The sequence below is a fragment of the Ambystoma mexicanum genome, chromosome 2q (assembly GCF_040938575.1).
Source record: "Ambystoma mexicanum isolate Mex_15411 chromosome 2q, UKY_AmexF1_1, whole genome shotgun sequence".
Taxonomy (NCBI): Eukaryota; Metazoa; Chordata; class Amphibia; order Caudata; family Ambystomatidae; genus Ambystoma; species Ambystoma mexicanum.
The window spans coordinates 562,001,520-562,018,838 of record NC_090924.1 but is presented as its reverse complement, the minus strand read 5'-3'; the positions used below and the strand labels follow the sequence as shown (position 1 = coordinate 562,018,838).

The following is a 17,319-nucleotide window of genomic DNA, read 5'->3' as shown; positions in this document are numbered from 1 at the left end:
GTTGAATTAGCACCCCAGGTGGGTGAGCCAGCCAATCAGGTGGCTAGGAACGTGGGCTTAAACCGGCAGTACAAGCCTGCGTTCCTAGTCACCTGACAGCTGACGCTCCCCTACCCTCCCGTTTTTCTTTTTTTTATTTATCAGCCCCCCGCACCACCACTTACCTTATTTTGGCCGTAATGAGCCCCGCTTCCCTTTCCATGGTGGCCATGTTGGTAAAGGTTTTTCCTTCCTACAACGGGATGCGCGCAGAATCCCGTTGTAGAAAGGACAATCCTTTTTTTTTTCGCACCCCGGGTTGCCGCTTTGATACCTGGGGTGCTATTGGTCTTATGGACCCGTTCCACGGGCAACACCACGGGTTAATGGCCCTGGGCCCACATTATTGGCCCACACTTCCCTCTGCCATTAACTCAGGCTTCAGGCCGTTACCCCCCCCGATGTTGCCCGTGGAACGGATACATAACACCACAGTGTACATTGTTCAGCCTCTCAGAGGATTCATCGGTATCTTACTGGTTTTTCTGGGAGGTAAGTCAATGGTTTTCACATTTTTGCATTCTCTTCTTTTCGTGGAGATCACTGTACGTATAGCCTTGTAGAACCCCTGCTTCGTGACCTCTGTTTAATCCATATCCTTGTGGATTATGCAATTGAAATACCTGTGTCATTATGAAGGTATTATATGATATAATAGGATGTGGCATTTATAACACGCCTGTACATAAGTGTTTGGTATGCTTTATTTATGCTTGTTAAACATCATCCTTGAATGTATTGCACCGTATGAAAATGTATTGCTAATGCTGTGATAAAGCACTGCATAGGAATTTACATGAGCAGTAGAGCGGGTGTGTTGTAGGCTCAGCGGGGGGTCCTTTATATACCCTGTCTGTGGGGAGCAGGTTTCCTGAGTAGCCACTATTTATGTGAACAGAAACTTGAGATTGACTGCCCCAAAGGAAGGAAATGCAAAGGATTTGTGTTTGACTTATTACCCTAATAATAATATAATAGAGTTTCATAAGTTCTTGGCTATTGAGGTCTGGTCTAACATGGCGACATGTTTATTCTAGTGCCATCTGTGTTCCTTAAGTCCGTAAGGTGCAGTAGGGCGCGTCTCACTGGGTTTGTGGTTTAGCCAAGTGAAGACCACATTAACAGGTAAGCATGATGAAAAAACCCAGAAAAGAGACTGTGCCCAATGTTACAAGGTGATTCAATACATTTAGAAAAGTGCCCTTTCTGATGATACGTGTTTCGGTCTCCCTTGAGACCTTTTTTCAAATCAGGGCTTGTTTCCTTAAGTGCCCCTAATAGGTTAACAAACTTGTCTGCTCTTCAGTGCTTGGGTTAGATCCCTTGTGAATGCTTTCAGGTGTTCAATCGCGTGATTCCTTTGACTCGAGGGGGGGAATCACGCAAACACATGTCATCAGAAAGGGCACTTTTCTAAATATATGAAATCACCTTGTAACATTGGGCGCAGTCTCTTTTCTGGGTTTTTTCATCATACTTACCTAATAATATAATAGCATTTGGTGTTTTATACTGGATATTCTAGTTTCAGAGCACTCGGTAATAGATGTTACCTGTTTTCATAAACATTACAAACATCTGTGCTGCTCAATTTATGACCTCGCAAGGATGAAGCAAGGAGTCAGCGCAGACAATTCAATTCAGTGAAATTCCTTCTCAAAATCCCATAAGAGTAAAATGGCTTGTTCAGAGTTGATGTTGTGGCTATTATTACAGTTCTTGAAGATTCTAAAAGGGTTTTCCATACTATCATGGTAGCTTTTCTTCTGACCACTAGCACATATTACGTTATTGACATCTTGTTGAGCACAACTCACCCATAGGCCTCAGTGCGCTGGAACCAGGAAAGAATACAGCCAGAAATAGTTAATACACAAAGCAGGAGACTTTCAGTGGGTGAGCTGTAGCAGGCCAGCCATTCTAATCATTAGAATTAAAAAAGAACATTGTAATACACTTTTAAACGACTAAGAAAGAAGGTGTGCTGCGGCGAGAAACTGGCAAAGAGTTCCAAGGAATTGGAGCCTTCACTGGAAACATCGACCACCAAAGTTTTTAAGTTTAAATCGAGAGAAGTAGAACCCAGAAAGGTCCATAGATCTAAGTAAACGAGAGACTGTGACTTTGAACGATCGATTGGAGAGATAACTAGGAGCTTGACTGTTCTGGAATGTGTGTGTCAATGTGAGAATCTTCTAGATAATGCAGTGATGTACGGATAACCAATGAAGGTTTTGCCTGGATTGGATTACATGGTCGCACGGACCCAGTCTACAAATAGTCCTGACTGCATTATTATTTTGTATAATCTGGAGACTGTGAATATTTGTTTTAGAGACACTTGCTAACAAACCATTGCAATAATCAAGGCGAGAGTTGATTAATGCTGTTGCTAATGAGGTAAGGTCCTCAGTAGACAAACGGGGTTTAATTTGTCTCAACAAAGGGAGTTACTATTCACATGTACCCTATTGATGTTCACCATGTTGACTTTTAATTCCATATTGATGCACATTAATTTCTAGTTCATGTCTTCTAATGTATATTTTTGAGGAGTAGGATTGTTCAGGGTGATGCATCAAATAAAAATCGCACAACTTGTCAGTGTAAGAGTGCTACTGCTATTTATTTATCTCCTTTGTTTTGTTATCAATGTTTTGGGGATAATACAATGATATTATGAGTTTGTTTGCTTGGGCACATTGGTTTTGAGCTTTTTTGATGTCATGTGTTATCACCCTCAAATAATGTTTTCAGGTAATTTTGTTAGTGCTGTGTGATGTTTTTTGTTCAACATCATGTGTTGCTTCAGTGTAACCCTTGTTTGTTCATGTTGTGGAGGTCTACATTTGCAGTAACTCCACAATTGTACATTTGAAGTACCAACAAACCAATTTGTGTTAGTGCCAGAGGGTCGCCCAAGTTAGGAATTATAGGATCCATTGGGATTTTGGTGGATTTACCAGAACCAGTAATTCTTCACTGGTGTATCCACCTATGTTTGGCCTTAAAGTGGGGGATTTACTTTCAGCATCAGTAGAGGTTGTGGTATGGCTGGAAATGCCAAAAAGTGTCAGTATCGGAATTACTGCCACTTATTTTACCCCACCACCAAAATGCATAATATGAGCCATTGTCTTTCTATTTCTTACATAGTTTCCTTTATTTATTCATTGTCAAATTGACCAGGAATGTTTGACAGTTATTATTACAATAAATTGCTTATCCCTCATGAATGATTCTGCCCTGCATTTTTAGCTGTTTCTTTGTCTGCCACTCTGTCATAGTGATGGGCACCTGTTTCTTGTAAAGACTCAAGTGGGCAGGGTCTTTGAAATATTCTGCACATTATTTATGGAATAAGATTGGATTGTCCTCCTCTTAACTGGTCTTAGTTTGGATTTCAGAGAGACTGATTAAAGTCATATGGTGTTAATAGTACTAGCAGAATGTTCTACTCTGCCTTTTATACGTGTAATATAACTAATGACAGTATTGTCTTGTAGTAGGCAAGAGTTCTGATGCAATTCCCAGCAAGGTGATGTATATGCATAAATCACCCAGTTAATGGAAGGGACAGCTGAGTAGAATGATACCCAGTCATGTCCCCAGGACCTTTGTTTATATGAAAAATAATTATTTTTTGCCCTCTGAATTTTTATATTTTCTATTGAAACAGCATTCTGAATAATAAACTGGCAATTGGAAAATATGCCGGCTAAATGAGTTGATAAAGTTGTGGGGGAAAAGGAAGTAATCATGACCCATACACATAATAAAAACCACCCCATGATATTAACAGCTGATGATATTAACTTTCACATTGTTTCTGATAAAATTAATGCTCATAAAGATCTCTACATTATACTCTTCAACCTCAATACCTGTCCCAATATCAACAACAGGTCAAGAGATATTGACTCAATTTAGAAACCCATTGAGGATTGGGATTGACATAACCCCAATAAAATCCAAATTCTACTAATGAGGGACTTTAAAGTGCAACTCGAGCCCCTGAAAGAGCTTGAGGGTCTCTGGGAGGAACAGGATGAGATCTGCGACTGCCCCCAATCGATGGCCTTATCTCAATCAAGAACTCATGTGAGTGCTCTGGATAGGACCAGGAAATTGTATGGATTCTGGCTCAGAGCATGTAATGGTCATTTTGGGGGGATCGACCATCTAAGAATAAGTTTTGTGGACCAGAAACATCATTCTTGATTGACTGCAACCTGATTTTGGGTAGGGTTTGGGGCCTGGTAATAGACTTTGGAGTCATGCAGAGGCATGAGAGCAACCACAAGCCAACCCATATAACATTTATGAATCCTTTGAGCAAGGCTCTAATAACCTAATGAAAACACAGGCTTCTGTGTTACCTGAAGTAGACCCGGCACGTAAGTTGGTAAAATGGGCAAATTTGAGTTTAACTACTATTAGAACTACAGGAAGATAATGGGCCTCATTACAAGCATGGCAGTCCGGGAAGTACGGTACCGGTAAGCATACTGGCCACCATATTATGAGATGTGCTTGCGGGCGCCTGTCAGCCCGCCAGGTCTGACCTGGAGGGCAGAGCGGCACCCGCGAGCACAGAATGTCGGATGCACCGGCACCATTCTGAATGGTGCCGGTGCATTTGAGCTCCCCATTCCCATTCAGCCCTATGGGGCTGAATGGGGATGAGGAGTCCCTTATTGCCGGCACCGGCAAATGGGCAATTATCGAGACTGCTGAACTCGGCATTACCTGGGTCTTGCCCATTCGCGGGTGCTGATAAAATTGAAACTCTGGAGGCAGCTGTGCGGCTTTACTGGCACGGCTACCACCAGAGTTGTAATGAGGCCCAATGTCCTTTGCAAGTCGTCCCATAGGGCAACTGGGATCAAAATGCATGCCTAGACCACGTACTGTCACCTAACCTTACGTTAGCATTATGGGGCAACTTAAATGCAAAACGAGATTTTCACAAAATAATCACGATAGCCTTTCTCCAAATGTGTTTCCTGCCATATGGATTTGCCTAGGGCCTTGCTACCTCTAGAAATAAGTGTCTCAGTACCAACTGTGGGCTAGGTTGACCTGAACATTTCTTCTCTATATAAGAAAAAAAGATGCAGGTTTTCCGTGGTCCAATACCTGATGATTGACTGTAGCGCACGCACAGTTTGGTGCGCATGCAGTGGATTTAGCGTTCAGGCAGAGCTCGAGGAGGGGAGTCTCTGTGGTCTGACTGAGCATTCGGTAGATTCTTCCCCCTTCAGCTTAATGATCTGGCCATATTATCCCTGCCCTTTTCTCATTCCCCCTGCCACCGTCTGGTCCTGCTTTGGGGAAGACCCTAGCTCTATTGTGCCAAACCTTAAAGAGGTTATAAAGTATAGCAAAGGTCCTGTATGTGCGGAATGAGACCATGGCAGCCCACCAGTGTTGGAAGTGGGCGGGAGCGGTTGCAAGCCGTTCTCCTCTACTTTTGTAAACAAGTGTTACTGTTCCTATATTTATAAATGTTAGTTTTGTTTTTAAAAGTGTTAGAAGTTGAAACTTGCACTTCAGTGCACTGCACTAAACATTCCCTTTAATAGCAGGTGGGCTTGTTTCGGGGATTTATTGCTCATGGGAGGGAGCGGGGTAATATGGTTTGTGGGGAGCTGGGGCAGGCCAGCAGGGAACATAGTTTCAGTACTTCCTTTCGTACACTTCGACCACTGGAGTCCACAATTTAACATCAAGCGAGCACACACACACACACACACACCTTGCACCATTGAATTCCTATTGCTATAGTTAGCTTTTACTTAGTATTATGCAATGCAGCTGGCCAGTGTTGGTGAAGGACTCCACCATGGACCCTCCTTCCGTGGGGGATGCATGGAACACTGAAATATCGAACTAAGGGGTGAACAATTAGATGGTGACCCCTCTTGTGGTGTATGGGCGGATGGGACAGTGCAACAACGGTTGTCAAGAGATCATTGAGAGTCGGGAGAAGAAGGAAAACATGTGAAAGTCATTTCCGTAGGGGGCTGTCCCTTCAGGTGTACTTCAGTGCCTTGAGGAGTCAGTCATGTGGTCCAAAATCAAAGGACCCGTGCCAGGGGGCTTGGGTGTGGAGAGGAACAAGCACAAGTCCTTCATTCTAGGTCAGAGCATCAGCATGGCCTGGGGAAGACAACATCATCTGGACAGCACAGGGGATGTTGAGAATTTTGGACACATTGGGCCTCATTACGACCCAGGCGTTGGACCATGGTGCTAATAGCACCATGGTCCATGCCGGTAACTTACCGACTCCGCCATGGCGGAATGGGGAATTACCACCCCATTCTGAGGTTGGCGGGGCGGTAATTCCCCATGCCGCCATGGCCCTTCCCCATTCCCATTTTTGCCCCATAGGGCTCAATGGGAATGGGGAAGGCGCTAATTACGGCACCGTAAATTACGGTGCCATAATTAGCTCCTAGCTCCCTTTGCGGGTTGGTTTTTTAACGCCTGCTAAAAGCAGGGGTTAAAGTGCAACCCGCAAAGGGACCTCGTAATCAGGCGTTAAGGGTTTAACAGCGCCGACACCTTTTACGGCGCCGTTAACCCCTTAACGCCTGGGTTGTAATGAGGCCCATTGCTGTTCCAGCTCAAGAAACAGGCAGCTGAGCACCAAAATGTGGTGCGACCACCAGGCCATGTTAGTAAGAGGAGTCAGAGCTGTATGTAAGTCCAGGCTGCATTACAAGAGTGGGAGGAGCAGCAACAAAAACACCTGCCTTCCTCATGGTAGAGGTGGGTAATTGAGGAGTGCCATGGGGAGAATCAAAAGGAAGGACAGCAAATGCGTGAATTCCTCAGGCGAGAGCAGGGAGAGAGAGAGAGAGAGAGAGAGAGAGAGAGAGAAAGAGAGAGAGAGAGAGAGAGAGAGCCTGTGCCATGTTCGGCTCCCTCGACAAGCATAGGTGCATAGGTGCATAGGTGTTGAATCATGACACTGTATGGAGGTGTGCAGGGTAGGCTGAGATGGCCTCCCCAAGCACTGCTATACACAATCTGCCGGGACTGGCTCAGTGCTGGCCTGTGGGGGAATGTGAAAGAAGGCATGGTTAGGAACAGCTTGGGGAGGAGCCACTGAACAAGTAAACCGCAGAAGACTGCTGCTGCCCGAGAAGGTGAGCCGAAGGACCTTTTTGTTTCTGTTTTTGTCCACCTTTTGTTTACTTAGAGTGTTAAAAGTTATTAGAGGCAAGTGATAAAAGATACGTCTCAGGTGTATGGTACATTTCATTTGTGTTTGTGGCAATAAAGGTCTAGCCATTCAGTAGTCCTGAGGTCATGTACAATAGGATGGTGATGATTGTGCAATGTTCGTTTTGATTTGGATGCTATATACCATTTGCAATGTAGGGCACTGTACATGTATTGACATGAATGACGGAGGCTATACGTGCTGCTTTTTGAGGCCAAAGATCCACTGAGTGTTGAGTGTTGTATTATTGTGTGCCACACACACTGGTTTCTGGTCCAGGCTGGTCCTGTCCTGCTATATGGAACAACCAGGGTCGCGAGAAAGCTCTTGAACACCAAAAACACGTTGTGCCATTTTAGGAGATGTGTGATACTGTTAACCAAGAGTGAGATAGTGCTGGCAGACACCAGGTAGTACTATCCATCTGGAGAGCTCTCCAATTGAGATGGGTCTGTTTTGACCTTCTGGAACTGCAGTGTTGTGCTTTCAGAAGCCACTGTTCAGTGTTGTGCTCTGGGAGCCACCCTATTAAAGAGGACATGCATTTATATCAAGGCCACATTGACAGCACATCTGTAAGACAGAACTCTAAGGTCTTTGGCAAATGAAACCTGGTTGGAGTACTATATATACACCGCTTTATGTTTGGCTTAGGACCTCGTCAACTGCTTTGAGAGTTGAAAATGGTGTTAGTGATTTTGAGGAACAGCTGGGCATTAATCTCCACCTTTTTCAGGAAAGTGTATGTCTCCACACGTTATATTGAGTGTTCCACTCTTATATTGGTGTAGAGGGGTCGCAGTGTTGTTTAGGATGGGAGAGTGAAATGTTCATTGCTAGTTAGTACTGACTTCACGCGAGGTCACGTGAATGTAGAAAGCCACAGGTGCCATTTATCTATCTGATCTGCAGGTGCCTAATAATTGCGGTTAAGAGCAAACATGGTGGAATGTTTCCAGGTGACAAATGTGAATTAATATAACATTGCATGCAACATAACAGCACAAATCACTAGCATATACTAGACAATCCTTTATATTTCCCTGACAGCATGGTTGTGCTCATTCCAGGACAGCACCACCGCTCTTTATGAAAAGGGGTGTGTGAATTGTGTGACCTGTGTGCACCTCTTGTGACACGCCCATGTACAACTTTTGTGAAGTCATATGTGCTTCGTGTGCTACTTGTGCCCCCGGCCTCTGTCCTTGAAATGCATCTTCTGATGTGTGCACTCCTTCTGTGTGCCGTGTGCTAATCGTGTTGCCCATGTGAAAAATATCAAGATGGAGTGTGCGTGTGCATTTATTTTCTCACAGTCATGTACAACTACTCAGTCATGGCGCAAAGACCCACATATCCTAAACAAAAAATAAACAACCACGTTGTATTACATACATGCAGTAACATTCAGAAGGTAAGCATGTACATAAACAAACATGCAGACGCATTGTTTGAGGTCATGCCAAAACGGACATGTGAAACCAAGTAGCATTCTGTTTCTTTGGACGTGCACACCAGGGTCTGGTCTCCAGGGTCTGCAGCGCTGCTCCAGCAATGTTGCCTGCTCTGCCAGATTTATAGTAACACACCCTGCTCTCCCGTGGGAGAGAGCGGACTATGATCATCAAACGCATGAGACAGTGGGCATTTTTTAAATGCCTTAGACTTCTACTGCTAAGATCCCAAACTATGATTAGAAATACGGTGAAACAGAATGTTTTCAAGCGAGGAATAATAATTCCTTTTTATTTGCTCTTCTTCGATATTAAATTTAAATTCATAACTCATAAATATGCTGCCTTGAAAGGATTCACGTTAATGGGCCCACACAGACAATTACAGTCGCTTTCAGCTCATTCTACAGCTCTCGCCCATGGCTACAGCATATCGGCAGATCTCATAACAGAGGATTAGCCGAGATGTACTCAGCCATGCATCCCAGAGCAACCTACTGCCTTTACACAAATTAAGAATCATTGATAAGATGCAGAACATATCTAGAAAAAATACAGGCAAAGGGAGACACTAGACACAGCATTTTGCAACTCTCCTTCAACGTACACATTTACCATAGTGTCTCCAAAATGGCCCATTCTATAACAGAGCCTTCGCCACGGTGCATCACAGAGCAGCTGGTGAGTACAGGGGCCAGCTAATGCAGAAGTAGTCATCCTGTCAAACCTACCGATGTTTCGGCCTACACCCCCCATGATCACTCAGCATTAACTATGCTGGCTGGGGCGTATTGGCATTGTGGGCCGAAACCATCGGGAGGTTGAAGGGTGTCTTACTCCAGTTCAAACTTATAGGTGAAAAGGTTCTGGCAGAAGATGTGGGAAAGCTAAAACTCCATACACAACTGGCAAGGGAGATAAGGAAACAAAGCATGATTCAACCATACCTGCAGAAATGTCCAAGCCCAAAACTAAGGTCAACCTTCATGAGACTACGACTCAACCTGTGCCACACCAATGAAATCAATATGGCGCAAGCTAAGTTTGATAAAGTTTCAGCTGGCTGCAGATTCTGCAATAACTCTGAAATTATAGAAAATGTGTACCATCTGTTTATGATTTGCCCACATTTTACCAAGCAGAGAAAGGGGTATTTTGACCGGTTTTGACCGATTTGCAGAGAAATTCAAGATGTTATCGTATGGATGACTGGTGGCAGCGGCTAATTGGTGGAACACAAACGTCTCTGCTGATAGCTGTGGTCCAATTTTATAGGAAGGTGCTTGAACCGAAAATGGAGAATTATTCAGTGCTGCAGGCCTATTAAGATCTAGCATAACGTCTCTAATTCTAATTCTAAGGAGACAAACGATCCAAGCAATATTAATTTTCTAGAATAACTCAGAATCCTATGTTTCGGTTCTTTTTCTTTCTCTTTTTTTTTGACTTTCTATTTAGTAGAAGAATGAAATGATGATGGTCACGGACTGAGTAACAGTGGTTGATAGTTGTACGATGGCTGCTGCGCTGCAATGCTGTTTTTCTTCTTTTCTTTTTTCTTTTGCTAAAATGTTTAATTGTAACATATAAAGGCAAATAAAAAAAAAAAGTTCTGGCAGAGAGAGAAAGCTCCTATCAGACCAAAAAAGGACACAATGGTTATACTCCAAAGCCAGCACAATGGCGCAGCCTGCTTTAAATCACTTGCGATAAGTACTTGGGAATGCGTTTGGCTTTGTTTGCCTTGGTATGGAGTAAGAAACAAGTGCCCTTAGCAGCTCAAGACAATGGCACAGGTATATTTAAAGGTCACACACATGTCTGTGACCCAAGCTGAATGATATATATAGAAGCGCTTCCTCTGTTTGTGTTAAAGCTTATTTGCCTCCCCTTGTTGGTCTCCATTCAATAGATGCATTTACTTTGTCGCACAATTCTTGGTTGTTGTTGGTTTCTAGTCACCACTTCCTCATCACTGCATATCACGCTATAGGTCAAGGATACACAAACATCCACAAAGTCACCAAATGTAGCTTTGGGATTTAGAGCCCGATCCACAGAAGCGTTTTATAATGGTGCAATCCCATTGTAAAGCGCTCCGTGAACCAGCCCTTAATGTATATTAAAAAGTCCATCTAGGAAATAGAACTACATGTGAGAAAGCTATCACAAGAGCATGGGTAATGATACCACTGTGGTTCCTATTGTAGATAGTGGGATTTTGCCTTAAGTACACTTGTTTAGGTCAGACTTGCTTGGCCTGATTACGACTGACCCTTCATTTAAGGAAAATAGAACATGCTGTCAAAATGGTTTTCGCAGACTGAAAGCCTTAGCGGAGACTGCATTTGGGTATCAGAAAAGGGCAACATTTCGAAATATAGAAAACATGGTGTTGTCTGCTAACAGTGAGACATTGAGTTTACTCATGAAAACTAACAAGACACTTCTTAATTCACAAATATGGGGATGTTTTGGCTTCATAGCTTAATTTAAAAAGTTAGAGCACAGCCTCTACCAGGCAGTATTATGGATCAGTTTTAAGTTCTTTAATAAAATAGTACTCTATATAGTAGGACATTTACATGGCTTAGAAGGTTAGAACATAGAGTATTTGAATAGTGATATACATGTACCATATTCTTTGATGTTCACTAGCGATTCAAGGCACATCATCATATCTATGCATGAAAGAAGGAATAAACCTTCTAAGACATTGGGCCTCATTACGAGTATGGAGGTAGCCATGCCGCTTTTAGCGGTTCCTGGAATGGGGAATTACTGGGCCATTGTGACCTTGGAGGGCCCAGTAATTCTCTGACCCGGGACCCGGACCCGCTACATCCACATTCCCATTTGAGCCCCCATAGGGAACAATGGGAATGGGGAGGATGCTAACAATGGGCCCTTTAATGACGGGCCCGTTGTTAGCATCTTGGTCTGCTAGCGGGTCCCGCTAAGGACGCCTGGTTAACCAGACGTCCTTAGCGGGACCTGCGAGCAGACCTCGTAATGAGGTGGTAGAGGGTATCGGCGCCGGCAGCTCTACTGGCACCGTTAACCCTCTACCGCCTGGATTGTGTCAGGTCCATTATCTCTACTTTGTTGTAACAGATGACATTTCCATGTATTGATTTCTAAAACCTAGTATACGATTATTTGAACAATAATTAAGCTTACCATTATTGATGCAATCACAGGGCCTTTGATCACCCACCACAATGCTGTGTTGTCATTCATATCCCAGCAGCTAAAGATAAACAAAATGATTATGAACATCTTTTGCAGTTTAATCTCTATTTTTGCTTTTGATGCACTGTAATATTGAAGTGCTGTGAGAAACGCTAGCATTTCATGCAACATGATGACAGTAAACTACATATCACATAAACCATACTGGGAATACTTCTATTTACCGCATATTGTTCTGTACGCTAGCTCCATTACGGAATACGTAAGGTGTATCCCATACAGACATGGATGCAGTGCCTATTTTGCCCTACAATTGTTCTTTTTTGTGCTCAAACATACTTTGGTAAACCTGTTTTTATCATTACCCACTCACTGCTACTTCTTAATGTGTACATAGTCTTTGCACAAACAGACTTGGTCCAAGGTCGCTAGCACGTGCCACACTTCCTATAATTTTCTCTTCTTTTCTTCCTTCGAAAGTGTGCATCTCCCTTTCTTTCCTCTTCTTTCTGTGTCCATACTCTAATTCTCACCCTGCTTGTTTTGCTTTCTTTCTTTGAGATTGAAAAGAACAGTTACAAAAGACAGTTGAAAGAAAGGGAAAGGCAACCAAGGATCACGATTCTCAGAGTGTGCCTTCACCTCCACAATTCCTCTAAAGCCTGTGGGGCGAATGGAGGCGTTCAAATGTCTTTAATGAAATAATCTTCCCGAAAATAAATATGTTAAAAAAAGAGATGAGTGATTGCTGTGGTACATCTCTTTAGAAAAATAAAAAGGCATATTGTGATCCCAGACTGGACCACTACACTGCTGCTAGGAACTATCTTGCTTGCTCCAGAATGTTTCTATGGGGGTATTCTGTGTTATGGCATCAGGCACAATTAGAAAATGCTCAGTTGTACCCCAAACTGAAAAATGGCACCACTAAAATGTGTCTAAATGATCTGGTTTCAGGCCAACAGTAGCAATGCATACCATGAACCATTGTAATACATCTCAATGCCTATAATGCAGGTTCATGTTTGATGCCAGCTTGTGTGCAAGTTCGGTTGTCCCTCACATGATTAGAGCAGTAGAATTAAGACAGGCAATGAAAAGGCAATATCTGACGACCTTGGATCAGAAACATTATTGAATGTGCATCTCTTTCGGAGATATATTTTGATTAAAAGCATCATTCACAAGGATTTGGAAAAAGTCATACCATATTTCATCTCTTTCATCTCCTACCAAGTTCTTCTGGGATCGGGGTGCTACTAGTGTTGTTTGTTAAAGGGCACGGTAGCCACTTTGGAATTAAAAAAATAACATTACAAAAGAAAATTGCCACTGGGGTTTAAAGGAGATGGAATGACCAGTTGTCACTTCTAAATCCTTGAAAGCCATGTACTAGTTGAGGGAGCGAGGTGGCTGCACTGTAGTCAGAGGTGGGCGAGCAGTAAGTGCACTGTGGGGGATTTGTGGGGTGTCTGTTTGGTGGGTCAGTGGGTGTCAGTCAGGGGGACGAGAGGGTTGAAATGGGGTGGAGTAGTGGCAATCGAGATCAAATGATGGTGGGTATGTGGAGTGCTCAACCATCTCTGATTATGGGCTGAAAACATTCGTTTCAGCCCATGTTTGGAGTGTGCTTATGGTACCTTTCATGAATTACTATTATGCTTTAGTATCTTGGTAATTATAATTTCTGATCAATGATATGATATGTTAAGGCATTTATAACGCACCTATACACAGGTGTTTCAACATTATTCAATATTATTTATTGTCTCAATTTATGTATGTATTTATTTATATGCAGGATGAACAATGCACTTTTGATCACAAAAGAGCATACAATAGATAAGAAATCAGATTTGACGGGAAGCAGTGAGCTTCTTACAATGGGGTGCATTCGAATGACAGAGGGAGATTAGAGGCAAGCGAAAAATGTTAGCTAGAATGCAAGAATGCAAGTGCGAGGTAGGCTAAGAGGATAACCCGGAGGTGAGGAGGTAGGCTTTTAGTTTGGTTTTGAAGCAAACTGTTTGGACTGATTCTCAGATGTCCGGGGGAACAGAATTCCATTCAAGTGGAGCAAGAACAGAGAAAGAGTGGAAGCACCGGAAGGACAAGGTGCCACAAGGGTAGTCAAGGAGGCAGAGCGGAAATTACAAGAAGGCTTGTAGAGTTGGATAGAGGAGGATAGATACAGTGGTGCTTTACTATAAATAGATTTGTGAACCAGGAGAAGACTTTTAAATCTGGCCCTGTTTTGTATTGTCCGCCATCCAGCCTGGTGATTGTATGAGGAAGTAGGTGCGAAGTGAGGAACTTCAAAGAAAGTCCTGGTAGTGAAGTTAATGATCTTGTTGAGAGGACAGAATACTTAGTTGGGGAGACAAAAGAGGATGCTGGCACAGTAGTCCAGTTTAGAGAGAAGAGTGGTTAATAGATGCTTGGCGGTGTTCAAAGAAAGGTGGTGCCTGATTTTCCTAATATTTAGGAGATTGAGGTAAGCTGTTGTTGCTGTTTTGGAGAAGAAAGTAGACAAAGTGTGAGAAGGGTCATAGATGACACTGAGGTTTGTAGCTGAAGGAGAATAGGAGGTAGTGTTAGGTGGGAACTGGATAGGGAGGGGAAGAGATGAGAAAGAGTATTTGCAGGGGAAGGAAAGCATCTCAGTTGTAGTACAGTTTAACATCACAGAGTACAAAGCCATTCAATATTTAATGGAAGATAGACAATTGGAAATTTTGATAGCGAAATCCGAGGAGAGATCAGGAAAAGATAAGAATATTTGGGAGTCATAAGTGAAGAGTTGGTACCCATAGGAGTAAATTAGTGCCCCAAGAGCAGAGGTGTAGAGTGTACAGAGGAGAATACCTAAGTCTGAGCTATGTGGAACACCAACAGTTAGAGGAGTGAGTTGAGAGGTATTGTTGATTCAGGAGAATTAATGAGGTGTCAGTTAGCTACAATCCAGGAAGGGCTTGATTGTGAATACTGAGAAGAACGAGAGTATTAAGCAGATCAGAGCGATCAACAGTGTCAATGGCAGCAAACAGGTCAAGGAGAATTAGGATAGAGGATAGGTTGGTGTGCTTAGCAGAGGCGATGAAGTTTGAGAGATTCATGAGAGCAGTTTCAATGGATTGACAGAAACCTGCTTGTATGGGGTTCTCGAAGGTTGGGAATGTCTAAGAAATTGGTAAGAAGGTTGAACGCAACCCTTTCAAACACTTTAGAGTAGTGTGGAACAAGAGACACCGGGGAAAGGTTAGCCAGTCAATTTGGGCCAGCAACTTGCTTTTTTAAGAGATTACCGTGGCCATCTCTGTTGTTATTATGTCTTTGTTTTACTCCTGAGTGTGTCTCAGTGTTATACATTCATTCAAGACTACAATGCTCTTAAGACGTATTTGAGTTATAACATAGACTTGGAGAGATATATTTGTTATATTATTTTACTTAGTGACAAGTATTTCCTTAAATTGTGAATAAAGTAATGTGTATCTTTTCGGAAAATTGAATACATTCCCTCCTAAAAAGAAAAAGGCATCCCAAATCCAGTAGATTCATCGTGGATTCCTGGCTGAAACTATTTCTATTTTTTTTTACAAATGCTTTCTAGAGATTTAAGGCTAATTCAGCATTGCCTACAGGTATCACTGGTATCGATTCCAGAACAGCACACACAATTCCTTTGCCAAGAATATTATAACATCAGATGTACATAATTGCATATTATAAGGCACACTAGCAAGAACCAGGGTGCATGTTCTTCAGCAAAGTGGTGCATGCTAATGCTGTGGCCTCTAGAGGGCACTGTGGCTAAGCCCCTTATGAAGGGTGCCACAGGCTTTCTTGATAAAAATATCAACTCTTGAAACGAAATGTCATTAGGCAAATGATGTTAATAGGGCAAGTCAATTGATGTGATCCTAAAAGGGCACACACATTCGTAGAGCGTACATAATAAAGTAGCACTGCACAATTTTGTTTAGCTCTTCTTCGTCACTGCAACATAATCTGCCAAAGGAATCGATCCAAACGTAACATGGTTGTATTATATATCATTGACAATAGCTCACAGACACACACACACACAAACACACACCACACACACACACAAATATACACAAACTCACATAAATTAAAAATAAAATCGAACTTCATCTCTTCTTACCCTCTCTTCATCTCTTTGCTAGCATTCTCTTCAGTGTTGCCTTATTTGCCCCTCTTTGTTAAGCACATTACCATCTTCATGTCATTCCACTCTACCTATCTGATTCACCTATGAGTCAAAAGTTACATTTTCCTGTATCACACCGGTTTGTGGTGTGCCGTCTCTCCTGTTCCCCCGCTTCCACTAAACGTGATGGTCTCTCTCTCTCTCTCTCTCTCTCTCTCTCTCTCTCTCTCTCTCTCTCTCTCTCTCTCTCTCTCTCTGCCTCTCTCTCTCTCTCTCTCTCTGCCTCTCTCTCTCTCACTCTCTCTGCCTCTCTCTCTCTGCCTCTCTCTCTTTTTTCTCTCACTCTTTCTGTTTCTTTCTCTCTCTGTTTCCCTCTCCCCGCCCCCAGTCTATCCATCTCTGAATCCTGCTGACTACACAGTGTTTCTGACTTCTGTTCCCCGTTGTTTTCTAATGTAACTAGTCCCTATTATTTCTTAGCAATCGTTCTCATGCTCTGTCTCTTTAAGGTTACCTCCTAGTATCATCCCATTTCGCAGCATGTACAATGTGACATGTATTATCTATCTGGCCCTGGCTACCTGCATACACTTGCTTTCTGGTATATTTGCGTTCTCCCTTTCTCTCCCTATATTTCCTGTAACATCACTTCATGGAGCAGGATTTCAGGGGACCTCTTCCCTTTTGATGATGGGCAGGCAGAGGTGTTTTGACTTTTAGAGCTCAAATGTTATTGTGAAAGCGCACACGTCTTTGTTCAACCACAAGGCAGCACAACTGCCACACAGATGACGCTTAAATAATACAGAAATTGATCACCCAATGGATAACTGAAATGAAAAATAACCTTCCGATAGTGACATCACTTCCCCTGCAGCATTTGAGTGACCTGACAAAATCAGAACATCCTTAGCATCCCGTTTGGGGAGTATTGTCAGCCCCCTGTAAGAATGAGCAAGATGAGAACAAGATGTAGGGAAGTCAGGACAGTCTCCAGGAAACACTAAGGGGCATGCAAGCACATGGACACTTCTTTCTGTTCATGTCCCTGCACTTTCACATCTCAAAGGTGTGAGAAAATGGAAGAAACATTCATTTATGGGATGGGCAACTCGATACTGACATTTTCTTGAGGTAAGACACCTCAAGAGCCAACGCCGAAAAGATCAAGGACAGAGTCCTCTGAGGGACTAGAGTTCCCACCAGACAGTGAACTATCTATATCT

The 17,319-nt window shown here is 42.9% G+C and overlaps 1 protein-coding gene across 6 annotated transcripts in view; it reads right to left on the bottom strand.

Annotated features, from left to right (window-relative positions):
* ADCYAP1R1 (ADCYAP receptor type I) overlaps window positions 1-17,319 on the bottom strand; it is a 1,274,377-nt gene that overhangs the window by 346,260 nt on the left and 910,798 nt on the right. For all 6 annotated transcript variants that reach the window (XM_069647708.1, XM_069647709.1, XM_069647714.1 and 3 more), the window contains exon 11: window positions 11,908-11,977. In XM_069647708.1, coding sequence (XP_069503809.1) covers window positions 11,908-11,977 — 70 coding nt within the window. The remainder of the gene's footprint in view (window positions 1-11,907; window positions 11,978-17,319) is intronic.